The sequence below is a fragment of the Trichechus manatus genome, unplaced genomic scaffold (assembly GCF_000243295.1).
Source record: "Trichechus manatus latirostris isolate Lorelei unplaced genomic scaffold, TriManLat1.0 scaffold00105, whole genome shotgun sequence".
Classification (NCBI taxonomy): Eukaryota; Metazoa; Chordata; class Mammalia; order Sirenia; family Trichechidae; genus Trichechus; species Trichechus manatus.
In genome coordinates this window covers 5,693,854-5,719,290 of record NW_004444041.1, presented here as the reverse complement: position 1 = coordinate 5,719,290, position 25,437 = coordinate 5,693,854, and the positions used below count along the sequence as shown (strand labels likewise).

Sequence of the window (25,437 nt, the reverse complement as noted above, 5' to 3'; positions counted from 1 at the left end):
TTGCAGCCTGTTAAATTTGTCATTATGCTCTTCTCTAATCTTTTTAATTTCGTCTATTGTGTGTTCTGCATTTTGATTAATTTCATTCCTAATTTCTTGAAGAGTTCTGTATATTCATCTTTTGTATTCTGCCTCCGGTAATTCCAAGAAATTTTCCTCCTCTGGAAAATTTCTAGATTGTTTATTTTGGGAGCTTGCTGAAGCCATCATGGATCGCCTCTTTATGTGATTTGATATTGACTGTTGTCTCCGAACCATCAATAAGTTATTATATTTATTTATTTTATGTTTGCTTACTGTGTCCTAGCTTTTTGTTTTGTTTTGATATACCCAAATAGGCTGCTCGTGTGAGCTAGTTTGATTATTGGCACCTTTGAAGCTCTAATGTCCTGTCACCAGGTGGTTAGATCTGTTACTAGTATGTGAGCTCAGGATTCTACCCACTCCTCCTATATGGATTCAACTCAGGTGCCCAGGTAGATAGCCACCAAGTGTGTGGTGTAGGCTCTCACTTACAGCCCTAGACAGGCATGAGTGATTGGTGTAGGCACACACATCTGGCTGTAGCAGGGGGACACGCTCTGAGCAATGCAGGGGGCTGACAGCTGTCCCCAAGTGTCCAGGATGAAGGCATGTCCCTGTTCCCTAGAGCGCGTAGGTAGTTGGGTTTTGCAGCTGGACTATGAGCACCTAATGCTGCTGGCTGTAAGGACTGGGGGGCACTTCTTAGTTATGGGCCCCTATCGCAGGTGTCTAGGTGCTGTGGGTGGAGCCACCAGTCCTCAGGCCCCTGATGTGGGTAGGTGAAGACCCTGCTTAATGGGCAGAGCAGTGTCAAATGTCAATAACCTGCCACTTCACAGCTGAAACAGTTGCAGTTAGACTTCAGGTATATACTCTGTTGTACTGTGGTAGTGAGGGCCTATGCTGTTGAAATGGGCCCACACAAGTCTATGCAGGGGAAAGGCACTCAAAGTCCATGGATCCCTTATGCCTGTGCCTAGGCAAAGGAGCTGTGCCTACCCTGGGTAGGGGAGCTGGCAGTTTATTTTTTCCCCCTGTTCGTTAATTTGCTCACTCTCCAAGGCAGGGAGAACGGCTCCAGGTGTGTGATGGATCCTACTTCCGGCCCAGGGGACTCGGCAATTGCTGAAGCCAGTCCAGGACCCAGTGCAGAGCAGGGAGCGGGGAGGTAAATGGGAGAGAAGTTTTTCCCTAAGGGGAGTGTTTCTGATCTGCATGGTAGGCCATAAGCAAGTACTTATCTTTTGCCAATCAAGGGCTGCTTTTCACTGGTTCTGGGTGGCTGTGTAGACTGTCTGGTGCTGGGTCTCTTCTGGTGCAGAAAACGCACCTCCCAAGCACCACTGCTTGCCTGCCTCACCGCTCATCCATGAGCTGAATATGCCTGAAGGGCTCATGTTCTCGCTGGGTCAGGTCTGGCAACTCCTCGCTGCTTCTGAATTGTCTATCCCTTTCCCTGCCACTCAGTCCAGTTCCTCAGCTCTGCCTTTGACATTTAGGGCTCCCAGATTGCCATATATAATCGATTCACTTGTTTTTTGGGGTCTTTGTTGTAAGATGGTCCACTAGAAGTGTATGAGTACTCTGCCATCTTGGCCCCGCCTCCTTAACTCTAATATTTTAAAATTGTCTCTGTATTCACCTCACCACTGCATAAAGGTCTTCCTTAATTTAGAACAGTTCACTCACTTGGCAGCATTTGATCAATAATTTTTGCCTATAGCAGTTAGGATTTAGTCAAGCATCATTAGTGAGCTATTTACCCATTCACACAAAATTAGGGTTTTTTTCCCCAAGAGTTCAGAAACCATAGGAAAGAGGAGAGGCAGTCAGATTTTTGTTAACTTTCCATAGAAGCAGCTTAAAAAAAAGAAATCAATCTTAACAGTAAGGATAATCCATCAATAAATTATTCATATAAGAAATTCATTTCTTCAAGGACTGACTGTGAAGCTTAGAGCCAGACTTGCCAGGTGTTACAGGCAAAGCTTCCATGTGTTTTTTTCCATCAAGTTCTGACTTCTTCATTCATAGTATCATTTGTTCACCTTTTCTTCTCAGGTTCCTACAATGTCTTAGAAAAGTCTGTGAACTCAGTTACGCCACTTAATACTGGACAACAGGTAGTTCACAAGCTCACCTGGCATCCCCTCCGTGCATTGGGAACCTGGAGTTGCTCTACTAATAGAGCAAATGGAGGGAAAGCACTCTCAATGTCAAAAGGATACGTCCTTTATCCCAACCCAGCTCCTTGGCCAGGAGAAGTGCATTTATTTCCTAGCGCTGCTGTACAAAGTACAACTAACTGAGTGGCTTTAATTTAAACAACAGAAGTTTATTCTCTCACAGTTCTGGAGGCTAGAAGGTGTTAGCAATGACGTTCTCCTTCTGAGGGCTCTGGCAAGAGTCTGTTCCATGCCTCTCTCCTGGCTGCTGGTGGAGGCCAGCAATCCTTGGCCTTCCTTGGCTTGTAGACACATCACTCCAATTGCTGCTTCCCTCTTCACCTGGCTTTCTCCCTATATGGCTGTGTCTCTTCTTATAAGGACACCAGGCATATTGGATTAGTGACTCACCTTACTCCAGTATGACCTCATCTTAACTAATTACATCTGCAAGGACCTTATTTCCAAATAAGTTTCCAGAAAAGGACATGAATTTGTAAGACACTGTCCAACCAGGTAGTCTCTGGGTGGCACAAATGGTTAAGCACTCGGCCTCTAACCTAAAGGTTGGTGGTTCAAATGCACCAAGAGACACCTCTGAAGAAAGACATGACAGTCTGCTTCTGAAAGTTCACAACCATTGAAGATCCCTTGGAGCACAGTTCTACTCTGACATACATGAGGTTGCCATGAGTAGGAATCAACTTGACAGCAACTGGTTTTTTATGCAACCAAGTATAAGGAGCAGGTCCAAGTTTAAGTTACCATTGCTTGTTCCTTCCCTCCCCTACAGAGGCAGGGTTCCTGGACGATGTGGTGTATGACAGCACTGCCTTGGGTCCTGGCTATGACCGCCCCTTCCAGTTTGACCCCAGTGTGCGGGAGCCAAAGACTATCCAACTCTACAAACACCTGAATCTAAAGAGCTGTGTCTGGACCTTTGATGCTTATTACGACATGACAGAGTTAATTGATGTCTGTGGAGGGTCTGTAACTGCTGACTTCCAGGTGGGTGCTCCACGGGCTTGTCTGAGGACTGTATATATGGTACCATGCCCACCCTTGTCTGTTTCTGAAGCACTTCAGTTAGCACTTTGTATCCAGTGACCCCCGGTGCTGGGCCAACCAACTAGAGGAGTCTTCTTTATAAGTACAAGAGAGACCTTGGCAGCATCATGGCTAAAGAAAACCTCAAAAGTCTTCTAAATCAAATTAATGTGCCAGAAAATTACAGTTGGGCACAGCCATTTATATAAAAGTAAAATATTTACTTCTCTGGATATATGTATCTTTCCCTCTGGATGTATTTTGGAAAGTCGAAAAGAAGACTTACATTTGATGGTAGAGTTAGCAGTATGGAGATGTACTCTCTTCTGCATCTGGGGAAATGAGCCAGGATAAGCATGGTGCACTCTATCATTCAGAAGAGAAGAAGAGCAATGTCACCCTAAGCATAAGGGAGAGAATTGTTTTAAATAGTTTGATTTCATACTTATTTGAAACTGACAACCCCTGTAAAAAGATACTTTTTTTTTTTTTTTACAGTCATTAAACATTAGTGACTATAGGAAATTTTATAGCAAGAAGCCAGGGTCCTAGAAGTGCACTTACATCAACGTGCCAGTGAAACCAGGCTCATCCGTTCTTGTGGGAAAATTAATCCTAAAGCTGGTTCTACCCGATTTTGAGCCGTTATCTCAATGAGCTAAAAATTACTTAGATATTTGCTCTTCATTAACAATCAGGTTTACCCACGCTCAAGGAGGGAACTTGTGGAAGGAATTAGAGAAATCATTTTGGAAAAGTGTCTATCATTAAAATTTGTTTTCTGTGTGATGCCTCTCATTTTTTGGTTCCCTCTCATTTTGTGTACACTATTACCCTCTACTGAATAGAATTTTAAGGCAGGTTTAGGGTTTGTTTCTGTTTCTGCAGTTGCATAACCTACTGTCACTTTTGAAAATGCAAAACTAAGTGATTTATTCCTCTCCTGCCCCTTCAAAAATTAGTATTCTCTGCTTTACATGATTCTGCTTCAATTGCATTTTTTGGACATTTTTGTTCAGAATATTTTTAAAAATCTCAAGGACAGGGATTTCTTATTATATATATCTCATTTCTTAAATGAACATCAGAAAGAATATATACACAGAAGTATTTCATTGTTGCCTGTTTCTTTAAAAATAGTTGAAACAGCTGATGCATGGTAGAAAATAGAACCAAGTCCTAGTTTAAATTTTCTGTAACAAATATCAATAGATTTGCATGAGACATAACCTCTCTGAACTTCATCTGAAATTTTGATGGATAATCCTAACATAATATATGAAAAGGCACCTAGTACAGGGTCTGGCACAAAATATATGTGCGGTAAATATTTGTCTTTTATTTTATTTTTTTAAGGAGTAGTAAGTAACATCAAAAGGACCTGGGGCAGTGGTTAAGCGCTCGGCTGCTAACCCAAAGGTCAGCGTTCAAACCCGCCAGCGGCTCTGCAGGAGAAAGATGTGGCATTCTGCTTCCATAAAGATTACAGCCTTGGAAACCCTATGGAGCAGTTCTACTCTATCCTATAGGGTCACTATGAGTCGGAAACGACTTGATGGCAGTGTGGTTAAGTATTATCAAAGAAGCCCTGGTTGCACAGTGGTTAAGCATGCAGCTGCTTACTGAAAGGTTGGCGATTCAAACCCACCATTGGTTCTGCAGGAGAAAAGACCCGGCAATCTGGTACCGTAAAGATTACAGTCTAGGAAACCATATGGGGCAGTTCTACTCTGTTATAAATAGGGTTGCTATGATTCAGAATCAACTTGACGGCACACAACAACAAGTAATATCATGAAGGTTAAAGGAAAATAAACCGAAACAAGGGAAAATTAATTTGGCCATTGAATTAGAGAATTTACTGAGGTTCTAGTATCAACAATTGTGAAATTGAGGCAAGTGTATTTAGTGAAACCTGTGTATTAAGGGGAAGAGCATAGTGTGATGTCCGGAAAAAAACCTTGGAAATTTTCTAAAGAGAACAGAATAAGACCTTTTAGAAAGGAATTTTGAAATGAATATGCAATTAGTAGTGTTTTGAAAAACTTTGGCATCCAATTTTAAATCCCTGACAAATTTGAATATGAAAAAACTCTTTTAGAAAAATTAAGTTTTTGTTGTCTTAAATATTGATAAGGCATTTGTCTCTTTCCCATAATTAAACACTTTACATTTCCCATAAAAACATTACATTGTGTTTTTACACAAAAGAAAAGTTAAGTTCCCTATTCTAATATTTGGCCAATGACAAAATAAAAACATTTTAAACTAAACTTTTTTTGTTATGAAAGAAATACATACTTATGGAGGAAAGATAAAAATATATTTTTTAAAAATTGAAAATAAGCCAACCCCCTGTACATACATATATACAGTTAACTTCACCATGAAAAGTTTTTGCTGATATTTTATTTCCAGCCAGTATTGTTCACTGCATAGCAAAATAAAAGTTATTGAGCCAAATGAATAGTAGTAACAGGGACCCCCTTTGAAGTGTTCTCTTAAAGATATGATTATTTCACCAAAGCATTATATAGGAAGGGAACATAATCCATCTTTCATCCATCATGTCAACAGCTCTGAGCTGTCTGACGGTAAGCTTGCTGGATATGACATCCAAACCCCATGACCTATGCTCCTGGAGCAGGAGACTTGAGTATTCACTAAAACATCCTGAGTCTGGTACACGTTAATCCCTGGATCCAGACTTGGGCATCTTCCTGATTGTGGTTGGTTCAGGCTCTCCTTCAGGACACTGGCAAGCACAGTCAGCCAAGGGAGTACGTACTGAATGGTAGATCCCAGATATGTCAGGTCCATCCCTTGGAAATATTTGTGATACTTTAAAATTTTGGCCAAGGCTTCTAGAAATTGTACAGTGGAAACTAAGCCTGAAGTTTAATCGCTTATTCTCTTCAAAGGTGTTTTTGTTTAAGTGTCACCTCCTCAGAAAAGCCTTCCCGGATCACTATTTAAAGAAGCATCCTGGTCACTTCTATCCCCTTCTCTTACTTTGTTTTTAAAATATATTAGTAAATATGTGAGACATGCCAAAAATACCCACTTTATTTTCTTTATAGTATTTCTCACTATTTGACATTAGATTATCTATGTATTTGCTTTTTTGTTCCTTATTCTGTTGTCCTATATACAGCCAAGAGGGACCGCCTCAAGTCTGGAAGATGCACAGATGTGTGTCCCTCACTAGACTATACGTTCCACATTGTTGTTGTTAGTTGCCATCGAGTTGATTCCAACTCATAGTGACCCCACATGTTACAGGATAGAACTGCCCCATAGAGTTTTCTTGGCTGTAATTTTTATAAAAGCAGGTTACTAGGTCTTTCTCCTGCAGCGCTTCTGGGTGAGTTTAAACTGCCTTTCTATTAACAGCCAGTGCTTAACTGTTGTGCCACCAGGGCTCCTTATACGTTCCATAAGGGGAGTGATTTTGTTTTTTTCCCACTGCTGAGGCTCTGGCTCCTAGCACGGTGCCTAACATAATCATAGGTACTTGATTAATAATTACCGAATGAATGAGTTACTATAAATGAGCGAATGAAAATTGAACCAAGATGTGATGATCACACACCTTCTTAGGGAAGAACTAACTCTCCCTGTGTGCACACCATTTGTTTGGCAGGTGAGAGACTCTGCTCAGTCATTCTTGACGGTGCACGTCCCTCTCTATGTCTCCTACATCTATGTGACAGCCCCCAGGGGCTGGGCCTCCTTGGAGCACCACACCGAGATGGAGTTTTCCTTCTTCTATGACACTGTTCTCTGGAGAACAGGTATACCCATTGAGACCTTAACTATTACTGTCATATATATGCTCAGGCAAAATTAAAAGAAAAAAAATAAGCAGTGACTTTTAACATTTGCTGCATTCCTTATCCTTTTGTCCTGTACACAGTCATTGGAGGGCTGCCTCAAGTCTGGAAAATACACAAAGCTGGGGTTCCTGAAAAAAAAATAGAGATACATATATGCTGACAGCCTCCAGGGGTAGAGAATTCAGCCCAGATAGCTAGGGGCCTAGAGTAAAGGGTGGCAAGTGACAAGGGATCCTATACTGCCCACTAGGGAGTCAGAGGAGTGTTCTTTCATAGTATAATAATCTTCATTAGTTCACAGTGGTGTGAGCCATGTCATTATGTTGTTTAAGAAATAACCATTACCACCAGTTACAGTTAAGTCAGTTCTGACTCATGGTGACCCCATGTGTGTCAGAGTAGAACTGTGCATCATAGGATTTTCAATGACTGAAGCTGATCACTAGGCCTTTTTCCGAAGTACCTTTTGAGTGGACTCAAACCTCCAGCCTCTTGGTTAGTAGCTGAGGGCGTTAACCATTTACACCACTCAGGGACTCCTCTAAGAAGTAAGTGGAACTTTAAAAAAGAACCAAGTAGAGTGATCTATTTTACAGTTTTAGTTTGCAGATATCTCTAAATAGACTATATATTTATGTGAAAGTTAATTTTCTCAAGATACGTTCAAATAAACGCACAGCTCTGCTTAGAGATGTCGCTGGGATAACTACATGTAGGTTACTGTCTACGAGGTCTTCTTGTGCCATAACCTGGATGTTTTGTTACGATGCCTATCCAGGAATCCAGACGGACAGTGTGCTCTCTGCAAGACTTCAGATAATCAGAATCTATATTCGAGAGGATGGTCGTCTTGTCATTGAATTCAAGACCCATGCCAAATTCAGAGGTAGTATCAGTGCTATTTTTTTCCAACTTTTATTATGAAAAATTTCAAATATAGAGAAAAGTTGAAAGAATACAACAATGAAAAACATAGACCCTCTACTTAGATTCAACTATTGTTAACATTTTGCTGTGCATGTATGTACGCACACACTTTTTTTTAACCATACCATTTAATGTTAATTTTCCCCTAAATACTTTAGTATGGCATTCTCTTATATAAGGGCATTCTCTTATATAATCACAATACCATTATCACATCCAAGGTATTTAATATTGATTCAATAATATCCAGTCCCTATTCATATTTCCTCTATTGTCAAATTTTTTTCATTTATTTTATATTTATTTTATATCTGTTTATATAAAAGGAACTAGGATCCAAAGTCCATACATTGCATTTGGTTGTTATATCTCTTTAAATCTACAATAGTCTCCCTGCTTTTATTTATTCATGACAACCTATCAATGCTGTTTTAAAGAGTGGAGGTATCTTGCTGATTAACTTTTGCCTTTGTAGTGATGTTTACAATTGTCCTCTTCTACCAATGATTTGTGTGGCCCTAAAAGTGATTTTCATCCAATATTCATTTTTCTATTTGTAAACTACCAAGACCTTTCTACCTCCAAGAATTGGTTGGAATTCAAAGCTAAATGTATTGGGTGCTCATTGTTTATAAAGACCCTTATTATTACTGATATGCTCATTAGCACCATCTCCACAAGGTACATTCATATTGTTTATAAACAAGTATAATCATAACGACTATGACAAGTAGGATGATGGGCTGGAGTAAGATGCCATGCTGTCCCAATCAGTGTGGAAGATATTCTGAGGGGTGAAAGGGTATAACCTTAGTTGTTTGATAAAAGAAGAACATTAATTTAGTTCTTACACTTTCGTAGGGCTTCAACACAAGTACAATAAAACTCACAAGCAAGTGTATGTATTTTCTCTTGAAACAGGACAGTTTGTGATGGAGCACCACACTCTCCCTGACATGAAATCTTTCATATTGACTCCAGACCACCTAGGAGGAATTGAATTTGATCTGCAGCTTCTATGGAGTGCTCAGACTTTTGATTCTCCATATCAATTCTGGAGAGCCACTAGCTCTTATAACAGGTGAATACGGGGATGGAGGCTTCCAGGGGTAGATCTGAAATGCTTTCAGTTTCTTTCAGGAGCTTGGGAAACAGGGCTATCTTTAAAGGCTGGATTTCCGTTTTAAAAGGGAGTTCCATGGGCAAAGTAGGGTGGAAATAACCTCCTAGCAAATACAAAAAGAAAAAAATGTAGCTCAGATCAACTTCTAATGTATAAGCCAGGAAGTGCTCACCCAGTTACAAGCGTAAGATCAGAGAGGGCACACATCACTTCCACTCATACCCCATTGGCTAGAACTTAGTCACATGGCCACATCTACCTGCAAGGGAAGCCTAAAAATGTGTCAAGTTAAAACCCTAAGGGAATCTCATTCCAGTTTCCACAGCCAGTGCAAAATCTAGGATCTCTGGTTATTAAGTCTATATGTCACCCCTGATGGTCCACTGTCCTATAAAATAAATGAGAAGAGTTATTCCTCTCCCACCCCCAATTAGAAGAAGGATAGGAATTGGATAAATATAATATCTCATTTGTAAAAGGAATGAATGAGAAAACCACAATTAAAACTATTACCATGAAAAGGATAATGGAGTCTATCATAATATTATTATCCCCATTTTATAGATTATAAAATTATGATCCATATTTAGCATGAAAATCTTGTTCCAGTTTTACAGTTAAGAAGCAGCAGGATCAAGACTTGGAAACTGAGATTTTGTTAAGTTTCTTGGGCTATATATACATATTGTGTTAAGAACATGTCTTGTATCATTATATCAAAAATATTTCCTTAATTATAAATTTCAGATCTTATATCAGTTTTTGTTTAAATAATGACTCCTTTGATATCAATACATAATAATCTTCAAGGAGATTCTTCATAGAACCTTATAAGATTATTTATGTACTTTGTCCCAATTTATAGGCATATAAACTGTCCTTCTTTAGTTTCTCTGCTGATTCCCCATTGCCTATAAGATGAAGTCCAAACTCTTTATGTAGCATACAAGACCTGCTCCTGCCCCTCTAACCTCATCTCAAACCCAGGCTTCTTCCCACATTAACTGTCTCACCACTGCCCGAACACAGCAGCCTATCCATGCCTTTGTGGCTTTGACATTCCTTCTGCCCTTACTGGTTTTTTTCCTTCTGGAAAACCCTAACTCCACTAAGACCCAGTTCAAAAACTGCCCTCTTTGTGACACCTTCCCCATAAGTGCTAGAAGCTCCCTCTTCGTTCCTACTTTGTTCCAGCTTCTACTCTAACATATCTCATTGTGTTGTGATGGTCTGTTTGTTGGTTCTATTTTCCACCAGATTGTGAGCTTCCCACGGTAGAGGGCATGCTTGAGTCATCTTGAATCCCCAGTACCACAAATTTTAGCACATGGTTGTTGTTGTTGTTAGGTGCCGTTGAGTAGGTTCCGAGTCTTAGTGACTCTGTGTACAGCAGAAGGAAACACTGCCCGGTCTTGTGCCATCCTCACGGTGGTTGCTATGTTTGAGCCCATTGTTGCAGCCACTGTGTCAATCCATCTCACTGAGGTTCTTCTTCTTTTTCACTGACCCTCTACTTTACCAAGCATATCTTTTTCCAGGAATTCATCCCTCTTGATAACATGTCCGAAGTAATTGAGATGAAATCTCACCATCCTTGTTTCTAAGGAGCATTCTGGCTGTACTTCCAAGACAGATTTGTTCATTCTTCTGGCAGTACGTGTATATTCAATACTCTTCGCCAACACCCTGATTAAAAGGCATCAATTATTCTCTGGTCTTCCTTACTCACTGTTCAGCTTTCACATGCATACGAGGCAATTGAAAATACCTTGGGTGAGGTGCACCTTAGTTCTCAAGACTGTAAAGAGGTCTTTTGCAGCAGATTTGCCCAATGCAATACATAGTTTGATTTCTTGAATGCTGTTTCCATGGGTGTTGATTGTGAATCCAAGTAAAATGAAATCCTTGACAACTTCAGTTTATTCTCCATTTATCATGATGTTGCTTATTGGTCCAGTTGTGAGGATTTTTGTTTTCTTTATATTGAGGTGTAATTCATACTGAGGGCTGTAGTCTTTGATCTTTATTGGTAAGTGCTTCAAGTCCTCTTAACTTTCATTAAGCAAGGTTGTGTCATCTGCATATCACAGGTTGTTAATGAGTCTTCCTCCGATCCTGATGCCGTATTCTTCTTCATATAGTCTGGCTTCTCAGATTATTTACTCAGCATACAGATTAAGTATAGTGAAAGGATACAACTCCAATGCATACCTTTCCTGATTTTAAACTACACGTTATCCCCTTGTTCTGTTCGAATGACTGCTTCTTGATCTGCTATGTGTTTTGGTAGCACATAGTAAGTCCTGAATAAATATCCTCTGGGAGCTTACAGTGGGAGACGGTTAATGATTAACACAAACAGTTAAATGTACTCAGCGGCTAAACAAAAGGTTGGAGGTTTGATTCCACCCAAAGGCACCTCAGAAGAAAGGCCTGGTGATCTACTTCCAAAAAATCAGCCATTGAAAACCCTATGGCTCACAGTTCTACTCTGACACACATGGGGCCTCCATGAGTCAGAATTCACTTGATGGCAGCTGGACTAGTAGGACCGTACAGTGGAGTTAAGGAGATGAAATATATGGATAAATGACAAACTGAAGAACAACAGTTAGCGTTTTGTGCTAAGTGCACTGTGAGAGATACAGAAAATCAAGACCACAGTTGCTCAGAGAGCAGAGGGCCCAGTATAGGCTGGGGAGTTGTATAAGCTTCCCAGAGGAGATGGGGCAACTTGTGATGTGGGCAATGTTTTGTTTTTAGAAAGGAAGTGAGAAGAACTACATCTAGGACTGTGTTTGGCATATTTTCAGGGACAGTGAGGAAATTGACCTATATAGTATTAGGGATAGGAGAACAGTGGGATTGTGGACTTGGTAGACCTGCAATCTGTCCTGCATTCATTCATTCAACAAATTTTTATTGAACATTTACCATGTGTCAAGCAGGTTCTGCACATTTGGAATCCATCAGTGAACAAAACAAAGATCTCTGCACTCAACACTTCCAGTAAAGTAAGAGACAAAGAGCAGTAGACACCGCAAATAAGTATAGCATATGTTAGAATGTGATAGGTGCTACGGAAAACAAAAGGTCTAGAAAGGATAAAGGAAATCAGTAGATGATATAATTTAATTAGGGTGTTGAGAGTCGGCCTGGATAAAAAGATACATTTCAGCAAAGACTTGAAGGAGGTGAGGAAGTCGGCCATACAGATATCTGGGGGAAGGGACTGTCTGGCAAAGTTCCTAAGTGGTAGCATGCCTGGTCTGCTCAAGGAACAGCAAAGAGGCCAGTGTGGGTGGAGTGGAGTGAGGGAGTAGGAGGGTAATAGGAGATGAGATCAAAAAGGTGAGGGGGTAGGGTTAGGGCCACCCATGTGGGGCCTTGTAGGCCAACGTGGGAACTTAGTTTTACTCTGGTGCAATGGGAGCTGCTGCAGAGTTTGAGCAGAGGAGTGACATGATCTCACCTCACGTTTTAAAAGTAAGAGCCAGGGATAGATGGTTCTGCCTAATTAAATACTTCTATTAATTAAGGGCCACTACTCATATTATGGAGCCCTGGTGGCACAGTGGTAAAGAGCCCAGCTGCGAACCAAAATGTCGGCAGTTCGAATCCACCAGTCACTCCTTGGAAACCCTGTGCGGCAGTTCTACTCTGTCCTGTAGGGTCGCTATGAGTCAGAATGAACTTGACGGCAGTGGGTTTGGGTTTTTGTTTGTTTGTTTACTCATAAGGAGCCCTGGTGGTGCAGTGGCTAAGCACTCAGTTGCTAACAGAAAGGTTGACAGTTTGAACCTACCAGTCGCTTCATGGGAGAAAGATGTGGCAGACTGCTTCTATAAAGATTACAGCCTTGGAAATCCTATGGGCTAGTTCTGCCCTGTCCTATGGGGTCACTATGAGTTGGAATTGACTCGACGGCAATGGGTTTGGTTTGTTTTTTTCTTTTTTTTAAACTCATTTTATACATACATGTCAATTTTCTTGTAATTCAAATGGTGTACAAGATCTCATTTACTGCTGACCCAGAGCTTTGAAGGAAGGGTGGGATCATGAAGGAAAACTGGAGACATCAGACTGTCAGAGCAGGAAGGTTAGAAACCAAAGCCACTGTCTTAGTTTCCTAGTGCTGTTACAGCAGAAAGAGCACAAGTGGGTGGTTTTAACAAACAGAAATTTGTTTTCTCACAGCTTAGAAGGCTAGAAGTCCCGAGTTCAGGGCATCAGCTCTAGGGGAAGGCTTGCTTTCTCTGCCAGCTCTGGGGGAAGGTTCTTGTCTCTTTTCAGCTTCTGTTCCTCAGTTCCTTGGCATCTGTTTTCCCCCATTGTGCTTCCTTGCTTCTGTGCCTAATCTGCTCTTTTTGTACCTCAAAAGTGATTGGCTTAACACATCAGTGGCCCTACACTTATGTGTCCTCATTAACATGACAAAGAAAACTCTATTCCCAAGTGGGATTACAACCATAGGTCCATAGGTATGGGGGGGTTAGTATTGCAACACATATTTTGGGAGTATACAATTCAATCCATAACAACCCCAAAACATCTAACAGCATACAACTGTGGCAGAGGCAAAGCAAGGACTAGACTGTCCCCCATTTCTAGCCTTGTGTCATTCCACTAAACTGGCCCAAGAATGTGTCATAAAGGTTTTATTTTATTTTTTTACCAAATTTTTGCTATCACTTTACTAATTAAAAAAAATGCAAAAAATGGTCAATGAATGAACACAGCAAGTGTGAGCACTGGTCCCAGATCACTCACAACAGAGTTATAATTAAGATTCACAGCCCTGTGCTCTTCATTCAATGGATGGCAGCCTCCCAAGGCCCTTGAAGAATCTCCCTGAAGTGTCTGGATCTCTGGCTGCTTTCCAGGCAACCTGCCAGGGCTGGAGCTGCTGCCCAATGACAAGCGTGGAAAATAAAGTTGGTGAGGGGGACAAAGGCTGTGTATTCTCAGTGTCACTACCTAGAAAATCCTGTGCCCTACCACAAACAGGAACGATCCCAAGGAGTAGTCTAGGAGAAGTGATATTTTTCTTCAACTTTGTAAAAAAAAGTGGCTGTAGAGTTAGAAAGGAAAAAAAACAATTGCCATGGAGTTGACTGACCCATGGCAATCTCATGTATGTCAGCATAGAACTGTGCTCCATAGGGAGGGTTTTCAATGGCTGTGATCTTTTGAAGTAGATCACCAGGCCTTCTTCCAAGGTGCCTCCAGGTGGACTCGATCCACGAACCTTTCCTTTTGGTTAGCAGCTGAGTGCTTTACCATTTGCAGCACCCAGGGACCCCAGGATTAGGGAAAGGAGCCACAAAACTGAGTGTTATACTGTGGAGTGGTGTCATGTAATCACGAGGCATTTGCTACCTCTTCTATCGGAACAGCAGCTACCATGAGCACATCTTAATAGACACAAGCTTTTGCATTTGATAGTGTATTTAACAGGGTGTCGGTCAACAAGAAACACTAAGCAGAAGTTGCCAAAGACGTTTTGTGGAAATCTAAAGGAAATGGCCAGTTCTGGTTTGTCTTCTTCTGAGCCTTTTTGGTTTTTAGAAACTCTGTGCCTTTCTCAGCTTTTCTCATGAAAAGGATTTGCACAGATGAAAGAAGCTATATTTAACACCTCTGGATAGTCCTCTGAAGGTTAGAATAATCAAGAGATGAGTTCCTGAAAATAGTGTTTGCAGACTCATAAAGTTCTTGGGTGCGAGGCACAAATCCCATATGAAAACTGTTTAGTGAAGTCACTGTGTTTCTAGGTAAGTAAAGAACCTATAAATTGTTCCTTATGACCACAGTCTGCTCTGCCTGTTTTCAGGAAGGACTACTCGGGGGAGTACACAATCTACCTGATCCCTTGCACAGTGCAGCCCACACAGCCATGGGTTGACCCAGGAGAGAAGCCTTTGGCCTGCACCGCACATGCCCCAGAAAGGTAGGGAAATTCATCGGCCTATTCCCATGTCACACCTGAGATTGTCCCTGTGCCATATGCTCATTCATTCAACCAGTATTTATTAAGATCTTATCATGTGCTTTGCTCTGGCCTAGGTGTTGAGATTATAGCATTAGATTATAGCAGGGGATTAAAAACCAAATCTCTGCTCCTAGGCAGTTTATATCCTAGGGCCTCCTTTCTAGGAGCTGAACAAAGTATATAGAAAACACCTTTTAGAGAAGATGCTGAAAAGAGTCTTACATTAACTTCAAAAGAAGACAATGTGTTCCTTTAAGAGCTATCTATATGGGATCAAAGTGAAAGCAGCAACTGAGAAGATTAGATAGGAATCTTAGGGGCCAGTGATTTTATGTTAATGAGTGAGGAACAACCTGGAAAAGGAGGGTGAGAATGGTTGCACAACTCGAAAAATGTAATCAGTGTCACTGAATTGTACATGTAGAAATGGTTGAATTGGTGTATGTTTTGCTGTGTATATTCTCAACAACAAGAAAATGAAGTAAATAAAAAAGCTTATAAAAATTTTCAAAAAAGAAGACAATGTGAAAAATGACTTTAAATTAAGAGACAGAGAATTGGCCATTGGATTTGGCACTGGAGGTCATTGATGACCTTGACAAAGGGCATTTTTAGTGGGTGGGTGGGGATAAAAGCCTGGTTAAAATGGGTTCACGAGAGAGAAGTGAGAAAGTGAGACAGTGGGGATAAACAACACGTAAGAAGTGTTCCTGTAGAGGATGGCCGAGAAGTGAGACAGTAATAGATGCAGATTTGGGGGATGGGGGGGCATCAAAGGAGCGTTTTATTAGTGTTTTAAGGTAGAAAATACTTCATAATGTTTGTATGATGGTGGGAATAATCCAAAAGAGAGAAAACTTTGATGATGCAAAGGAGAAAAGAAAAACTTACAGAGCAATGTCATTGAGTAGGGAGAGGGGATGGGTCCAGTGCCCAGGTGGAAGGGTTTACCTTAGCTAGAAGCATAGAGAGTTCATCCACTGAAGGGGGGAGGAAGACAGAGTTTACGGATACAGATGAAGGTAGGATTAGTAGATCTGGAGGGTAAGGATGACAAAGTCAACATCTGATTGAATCTATTTTCTCCACGAAATGAGAAGCCAGGCATTAGCTGAAAGTGAGGAACTTTGAAGTTTGAGAAGAGAGGGAGTGAGAAAGAGTCCTCTCAGAGAGAGGAAAGTAAGTTTATGAGAGGGTTATACATAATAATAGATCAGACAGTGCTGAGGGCCCAAGTGAGTGTTGTTATTTTGTTTGTTTTTTAACTGGGATATAATTGATACAAAATAAACTGCACATATTTAAAGTATACAGTTTGTAAAATTTTGACATATGTAGCTACTCATAAAACATTACCACAATCAAAATAGAAAACATATCTATTACCTCCAAACATTTCCTTGAGCCTCCATATAATCCCCCCTCCCACCCTGTCTCACCTTTCTCCCCCAGGTAACCATTAATATGCTTCCTGTCACTACAGGTTAGTTTACATTTTCTAGAATTTTATATAAACAGCATCGTATAGTATGCAATCTTTTTCTCTGTCTTCTTTCAATCAGCGTGGTTATTTTGAGATTTATCCAGGTGGTTGTGTGTAACAGTAGTTTTTCCTGTTATTACTGAGTAGCATGAGCATTGCATGGAATGGATATACTACAATTTGTGTATCAGTTCATCTGTTGAAGGACATTTGGGTTGTTTTTAGTTTTTGGTGATGATAAACAAAGCTGCTGTGAACATTCACGTATATGTTTTTGTATGGACATATGCTTTCTACTTTCTTGCGAAAATGCCAAAAATGGAATGGCTGGATCATGCAGTAGATGTATGCTTAACTTTTTAAAAAACTGCCAAACTGCTTTCCAAAGTGTTGGTAAATATGTAACTATGAGTGTACATTCCCACCATCAGTGCAGTAGTGTCCTGGTTCCTTTGCATCCTTGTAAAAGTGGCCAGGGAGGTCTTGGTGTGGCTGAAGAATCAGTGACTGGGAGTAAAAGAAGTGAGCTGGGAAGACAGGAGGTGGTGGTTAGAGAGTGAAGGGTTGGGAAGTGAGATTTTTGGAAGTGGCGCATAGTGTAACTATGAAGAGTGGGTGGCTGTAGTGGGGTGGAGGATAAGCTCTTTGGAGGTGATGAAGTAAAGGAACTGAGAGGCTAGGGTATTGGATGTTTCAACTCTGTGGATGTTGAAATCACCAAGACTGATAGCAGGAGCAATGCTAGAGAGCACCATAGGCATCCCAGTGAGGGAGGGAGGGTGACCAGGAAAATGGTAGTTAGCTACAGTCAGGAATAATAGAGAAGGTATAAACTGATGGAATATGCTGGGGAATTTTTATTCATTTATTAAATGTTTTAATTATGAAATATTTCAGGTATACAGAGACCACATATAATGGATATATAAAATATAAAAAACAATAAAACAAACACCTATAAATCTACCACCCACATCAAGAAATAGAATGTTACCAATACCTTTTAAATACCTTATGTTCCCCTATCCAATCACATTCCTGTCCTCCTCCCCACTAAGGTAAACACTAGCCTGGTATTTGTGTTTATCATCCCTTACCTCAGCTTACGATTTTACCTCATATTTATTTCCACATGATTTTGCGCATTTCTGAACTTTATGTAAAAATTTCATGCTGCATGTAGTCTCCATGCAGCTTTTTGTTATTGTTGCTGTTGTTCAGTGAATCATTTGATTTGTGTGGATTCGTGTAGCTGTATTTGATTTTTCACTGTGTTAAGGTATTCATTGCGGGAATATTCCACAATGTATTTCACCACTGTATTTGGCTTATGGAGGCACAGTGGTTAAGAGCTATGGCTGCTAACCAAAAAGGCGGCGGTTGGAATCCACCAGCCGCTCCTTGGAAACCCTATGGGGCAGTTCGACTGTGTCCTTAGAGTTGCTAGGAGTCGGAATTGACATGACGGCAATGGGTTGATTTGGTTTGGTTTATGTGGCTTATAATTCCAGATTTTTTCTATTACAGAGAATGTTTTTACATACATGTCTCTTGGTGCACATGTGTAAGAAGAGTTATCCAGGGTAGGTGCTGGATTTTTTTAAAAAGAGAGAGAGGAGCAAAGGCTTTAAATGGAAAAAAGGAGCAAGGATGGCACCCACCTGAAATCCAGGCTGGGTGCTACGTGGGTGTGGGAAGCTGCAGGGGGAAGAGTGGCATGAGGACACCGAGGCTTCAGAGTTAAGTATCCTTACCTTCCTCAGAGGAGCCTGGTGGTGCATCAGTTAAGCACTGGGCTGCTAACTAAAAGGTGTGCAGTTTGAACCCATCCAGCAGCTCTTTGGGAGAAGGACTTGGTGATCTGCTTCTGTAAAGATTACAGCCTTGAAAAACCGATGGGGCAGTTCTACTCTGTCTCTTGGGGTTGCTATGAGTCAAAAATCAGCTGGAGGACACCTAACAACAACAAGCTTATATTAGGGAGATCTTCACTTGTGGATTTCCCGTTATTCCCTTCCCCTGGCCCTAACCTTGCATTTGGTCATCTCTGTGGCTCCAGTGATATCTAGGTGCAATAGAATTGTAACACAAAAAAAATCAAGACTGACTCAGGGAATTTAGACTTGATTCACAAGAATTGTGTCTTATGATTTCTTTGTGTGCATGAGGTTTGACATATATTATAACTTAATAAATAGTAATCTCGGTCCCATTATTCACTCAATTTAGTTAATAAATATTTATTTAGTGTCTCCTTATGTGCTAGGCACTGTGGTAGATTCTGGTAATACTGGTATCAACAAGAAAAATCTGTTCCCTGGAGCCAAGTAAATGAGCTGTTGGTGCAACTAACAGCTATCTCAGAGCTACTGTGGTAGATTCTGGTAATACTGGTATCAACAAGAAAAATCTGTTCCCTGGAGCCAAGTAAATGAGCTGTTGGTGCAACTAACAGCTATCTCAGAAGCCGGGGAAAGCCTGGCTTGTGTGGCCACAAGTTCATCCTACACCCCTGCCCACTCAAATCAACCCAGCAAGCTGATTCTGTTTCTTGAATAGAAACTAAGAAATGGTCAGATGGACTCTATTGAAAGAGTAAAGAAAGCATTTAAGTTATCTACCTTTCATTCATCTCTTTAGCAAATATATGTGTCAGGAGCTTGGCTAGGGATGGCAGTACACTGGTGAGCAAACAGACATGGACTTTACGGAACTTGTCGTGAGCGAAGTTGACTTTAAGCAGATAATCACACATTTCAGTAAAATTTCAAACCATGATAAGAACTGTGAAAGAAAAGTGCAAAATGTAATGGGAACAGATGATGAGGGGTCTGACCTAGCCTGGAAGGTAAGGGAAAAAAGGGAACACTTCCTAGAGAAAGTGGTGTTTGATTACCCAGTTGAGATATAAAGGGAAAATAAGAGTTAGTTAAGCAAAGGATAGTGGGCATAGTAGGAGAGAATGTTCTGGCAGAGTGTACAGCAAGGTCAAAGCCAGAAAACTTTAAATTCATTACTAAAAAAACAAAAAACAAACCAAAACCATTGCCATCGAGTAGATTCCGACTCTTAGTGACCATATACAACAGAGTGGAACTGCCCCATAGGGTTTCCAAGGAGCAGCTGGTGGATTTGAACTGCTGACCTTTCAGTTAGCAGCCGTAGCTTTTAACCACTGCACCACCAGGGCTCCAATTCATTACTACTAGTCTCAAATAAGTTTTTAAGGCTTCCTAGCAAAGCACAATGTTTCCCTAATCCATTTACTCTCTCAGTCTTCGAAACTATTTCATCCCTTCTTCCCCTCAAAATGCTACATCTCCCCTGTCTTCATCCTCAGCTGATTACCATGTGTTCTGGTTCACTGAGAAAACAGAAGAAATCAGAAAAGAACTCACACAAGCTTCTACCATCATATCTATCCACTTAATGCATCAATAAGGTGTCCTGGTGGCACAGTGGTTAAGCGCTTGGCTGCTAACCAAAAGGTTGGTGGTTCGAACCCACCAACTGCTCTACAGGAGAACGATGTGGCAATCTGCTTCCATAAAGACTACAGCCTTGGAAACCATATAGGGCAGTTCTGCTCTGTTGTATAGGGTCGCTATGACTATGAGTCAGAATTTACTCAATAGCAACGGGTTTAGTTTTTTTTAATGCATTAGTGCATACATACCTGTTAGTATAAGTGAATGGTCTGCATTTCTATCCAAAGCCAGCCCCTCCATTTGAGCACTAGAACCCATACCCTCTTGCCTACTAAAGAACATCTCACAAGCAATTCTCCGTTCTTTGAATCACTCCATTCACCATAAAAACATTCTGTAATTTCTCCCATCTTAAAAAAAAAAAAAATCCTTTCTTGGCTCCAGTTCTCTTTCCACACCCATTTTTCTCCCTTTTACTCCAAAAATGCCTCTAAAAAGTTGTCAATATTCACTGTTTCCAAATTATTTCCTTCCATCATCTCTTGAACCCACTCAAATCAGGCTTCTGCTCACACCATCCAACCCAGAGTTCTCTTATTAAGCTCTCTAATGATTCCATGTTAGTAGATTCTGTGGTTGTGTCTCAGTCTTCATTTTCTTGACCACTCAGCAGCATTTAACAGTTGATCAGTCTCTCCTTCTTCAGATGCCTTCTTCACGTGGCTGAGGTATCGTTCTCTGCAGGTTTTTCTCCCACCTCATTGGCTTTTCCTCTCTCTCTTTTTTTCTAATCCCTTCTCTTTCCCACAGACTTCGAATTAGTAGTGCCTGTCTCATGCTTGAACAGTCTCCTCTCCACAGCTTGGTGATCTCGTCTAGTCTCAAGACTTCAAATACAAAGGTGCCTCTCCAGCCTAGGAATTACCTCTAAAATTCAGACTTGTACATCAAGTTGACTACTCAGCATCTTCACTGGGCTCTCCTATCTGCCTCTCAAACTTAACACATCTGAAACTGAATTCCTCATCTTCTCCACCAAATATAATCCTTCTCCAGTTTTCCCATCTCAGTTAAAGGCAGCTCCAACTTTCAAGGTCAATGGTCAGCAGATTACATACAGCCCATGGTCCAACTCCAGCTCCTTATCTGATTTTGTAAATAAAGTTTTATTTGAGAACATGGCCCTACCCATTCATTTACATATTGTCTGTGGTTGCTTTTCTGCTACAACAACACATTGACTAATTGTAATAGACCATATGGCCTGCCAAGTCTGAAATATTTACTCTCTAGCCATTTACAGAAAAAGTTTGTGGACTCCTACACTAAGTGCTTACATCTAAATCCTTAAAAACACTCTTGTGTCCTTTCTTATTCTGAGATTCTTCTTAGACCCCACATGCAATCTGTCAGCAAAGCTTGTGGGCTCTCCTTTAAAATATATTAAGAATCTAACCATCCTCATCTCCTATATGGCAACTGTCCTGGTCAGAACCAGTATCATCACTTGCTGGATCATTGCAATATCCTCCTAATAGGTCACCCTGCTTTCACCCTCTAGTCTATTCTCAACAGAGCAGTTACCACTCCCCTTTTCAAAACCCTCCAACAATTTTAAAAAAACCCAAAGTCTGAGACATGGCCCCCAGCTACCTTTCTGCATCATCTTCCTTAACTCACTTGATTTCAGTCATCCTGGCTGGTTGGCTGTTCCTCTAACATATTGGGCACATTCTGACACACTTATACCCCAGAACCTTTGCACTTGCTGATTCCTTTGCCTAGAGAGCATCCTCCCAGATATCTACATGTCTTGCTCCCTTACCTCCTTAAAGCCTTTCCATGAATGTTTTCCTCTCACTGAGGCCCTCCATAACCACCTTATTTAAAATTTCCAACTGAACTCCTCCTAGTCCCATCTCTGCTTATTTTTTTCCTTATCACCTGTTACCTTCTAGCATACTATATTATTTTTTTAACTTATTTTGTTTACTTATTTTTTGTCTTTCCCCATTAGCGTATAACCTTGTTTTGTGCACAGATAAATTCATATCATTAGAACAGTGTCTATCATATAATAAATACTCGATAAATATTTGTTGAATAAATGAATTCTGAGGCAGTAGAGAACATGACACATTTTGGAAACCTAAAGAAGGCCAGTCTGGCTAGATCCCAAAGAAAGGGGGGAGAGTAGCAAAGGATGAGGCAGAAAAAATAGGCAAGGGTTAGAGCTTGAGAGATCATGTCAAAAATGTTGATCTTAACCCTAAGAGCCATGGGAAACCACTGAAGGATTTTAAACAAATTTAAGGTTTTAAAAGATTATACTAACTTATCAACCACAGTGTATAGAATAGAATAGAAGAAACAGAGAGTGACTCCAGAGAGACAGGAGGCTTGTGCCTGTGGTGTGGCCATTTGCTGGGATAAAAACACTAGAAGGAAGATCAAGTTTGTAAGGGAAGAACTTGTTGAGTTTGAGGTGTCTTTGAGACAGCCAAATGGAGCTGTCATTGACAGCTGGATACATGTGTCTAGGGCTCAGAGGAGAAATCTGGATTAGAGAATTAAATTTGGAATGACTACTATAGAGATGGCAAATGAACTCAACAATTGGGCTGAGATTACCCAGGGCAAAATTATATAGTGAGAATATGAGACCTAGGACTGAGTCCTGAAGAGCCATCACTGGCCAGAGGGAAGCAAGGAAGGAAAGAGTAGATTCAAAAGCCTGAGGAAGAGGGCCAGGAGTAAGGGACGAGGCAGGAGAGTATCACCTAGCAATATCCTGAAGGATTAATAAATTTTGATCAGGTAGGAAAGGGTCAAATTCTCAGCATTTGGATCTAGGAAGGAGGAGTCTAACTGAGGCACCATAGTCATGAATGAGCCCCTTTGCAGTCAAAGAAAACTTTGGGGGCCTCAGAATAAAAGGGCCAAAAAACAAAACAAAACAAAAAAAGAACAAAATATAAAGGGACAACATGACGAATGTAATCAATGTCCCTTAAATTGTACATCTAAAAATTGTTGAATTGACAGATGTTTTGTTATATATTTTTCTACAATTAAAAAGAAAAACCAAAACTGATGCAAAAAAAAAAGAAGCAGCAGCAAAGGATGCCAAAGGGTGGCACAAAGAGTTCCCACTTGACTACTAACCAAAAGATCAGCAGTTTGAACCCACCCAGTGGTTCCCCTGAAGAAAGGCCTTGGTGATCTGCTTCTGTAAAGATTATAGCCAAGAAACCCTATGGAGCAGTTCTACTCTGTAACACATTGGGTCACCACAAGTTGGAATCGACTTGATGGTAATGGGTTTGGGTTTTTATTGCTGTTGTTTGTTTACCAAAGATTTCTAAAAATTAGTTCGATTATTTCTGTCCGAAAGAGCAGATTAACTTCATAATGACCAAACTAATCAAGTCTTCCCACACACAGCTTTTTATTCAGCAAATATTTAGCACCTACAGCAAAGTGCTGTTCATAGTCTTGAGAACGGTGCGGGAGGGAGGGCAGCTGGAATGATATGTGCAAAGTTGACCCTGCTCTCAAAGAGCTCTTGTTTCTCCTACATTTAGATTTCTGATACCCATTGCGTTCCAGCAGACCAACCGCCCCGTGCCAGTTGTCTATTCTCTCAATACTGAATTTCAGCTCTGCAATAACGAGAAGGTGTTCCTAATGGATCCCAACACATCTGATATGTCACTGGCAGAAATGGATTACAAAGGAGCCTTCTCAAAAGGTAAGTTGCGTCCGTTGCCTGCAGAAAGAGGCTCTGCCTGGACTTGAGAAGCTTTGGGGTAAGTCCCTAGACCAGTATCTCTACTGATCTTCAACTTTTAGCCAACTCCCCAGTGAAGTTTCCCCCAGCATTGGTTCCAGAGCAGTCAAGGTTTAACCAAGGAACAGACCCATACTCTTCCTTCATGTTGTTTCAAAATAAGATTACATACTTGGTAGATACTCCGGCACTATAATGATTGACAGGGTGGCACCATGCTTATTAGAAGCAAGGATGGTGAGACTTTGTCTTGCTTACTTTGGACATGTCATCAGGAGAGACCAATCACTAGAAAAGGGCATCATGTTTGGTAAAGTAGCAAGTAGAGAAAATGAGGGAAACCCTCAGGGAGATGGATTGACACAATAGCTGCAACGGTGGGCTCAAACATACATTCAGTTATTGTGAAGACAGCTCAAAACCAGGCAGTTTTGTTCTGTTATATATAAGGTCATCATGATATAAGGTCATCATGAATGGGAGTTGACTCGATGGCAGCTAACACCACCACCACCACCACCACCACCACCATGAGAAAATACTGTTCTGATTGGTAAGAAGACTGGAGTTTCCAACCAGATTCTAACACACAGTCTAACTTTGAGTAAATTGCTTTCTCTTTCAAGTCCTCAGAGAGATAGCAATACCAGCCCCCACTGCCTCCCAGCCTCAAAGGGATGCCAAACACATGTGTACTTTCCATCATACTTTTCTCATCTTAAAATGGTCCCTCTGCCCTGTTCCCACCCCAAATGTGGTTCTCTTAACTTCAAAAAGCTAGCTCTTTCTTGTCATTCAGCCCTCTACTTAAATGTGACCTCCTCAAAAAGGCTTACCCTGACTACACCAGACAATTTAACATAGGCCTCCATACTGTTCACCTTCATAACACTCCTCTCATTTCTTATAGTACTTATCACAATTTCTAATATTATGTAATATATATACGTGTATATATTTGATTTATTGTATATCTTCACCACTAGATTGTAAATTCTATGAGAACAGAGATTTTCATCAAATATCAAATTTATACCCTGTACCACCAATGCCTAAGTACACAATAATTATTTGTTGAAAGAATAAATGAATTAATCAGCCACCTGTCTTTACTCTCTCAATCACTCCTTCTGCCTTTTATTGCATTTAATCTCTTCGTATCTGAGCCTTTTCTTTCATCCTTAAAACTCACTCAAGTCATGTCCATCAGGGGAAAAAAACCTTCCCTTGTCTCCCCTCTCTCAAATGTCAGCCTAATTTCTCATTTTTCCTTCTCTGACCAATTTCCTAAAGAAGCACTGTCTCCGTGGCTGCTCTGCACAGTCATTCCTCATTCTTCTGTCTGTCTGCTGCAGGCTGCATTCTCTCTTATCGTGTCTCTAAACTGTATTTTATTGATGACCCTAAATCCATGAGTTTTGACATTCTTCTGTTTGGTTTCCTCACCTGACACTGTCTTGCCTCTTTGACCACTTCTCATTTTCCAGCCCTAGGTCCCTGTCCTCTACTCCTGCGTAGCTCTGTTCTGTTCTCACTCGATGCTACCTCTGGTCCATCTCCTCCATCCCCATGGCTTTGACCATCCCTTTACTCTGAACTTTCTAAACTTCTACTACCCCTCA

At 40.8% G+C, this 25,437-nt stretch overlaps 1 protein-coding gene across 1 annotated transcript in view; it reads left to right on the top strand.

Moving 5' to 3' along the window:
• FRAS1 (Fraser extracellular matrix complex subunit 1) overlaps window positions 1-25,437 on the top strand; it is a 516,919-nt gene that overhangs the window by 485,177 nt on the left and 6,305 nt on the right. Inside the window, exons 66-71 of the mRNA XM_012557480.1 lie at window positions 2,983-3,197; window positions 6,880-7,030; window positions 7,851-7,958; window positions 8,921-9,080; window positions 14,956-15,072; window positions 23,610-23,811. Of these exons, the coding sequence (XP_012412934.1) occupies window positions 2,983-3,197; window positions 6,880-7,030; window positions 7,851-7,958; window positions 8,921-9,080; window positions 14,956-15,072; window positions 23,610-23,811 (953 nt within the window). The remainder of the gene's footprint in view (window positions 1-2,982; window positions 3,198-6,879; window positions 7,031-7,850; window positions 7,959-8,920; window positions 9,081-14,955; window positions 15,073-23,609; window positions 23,812-25,437) is intronic.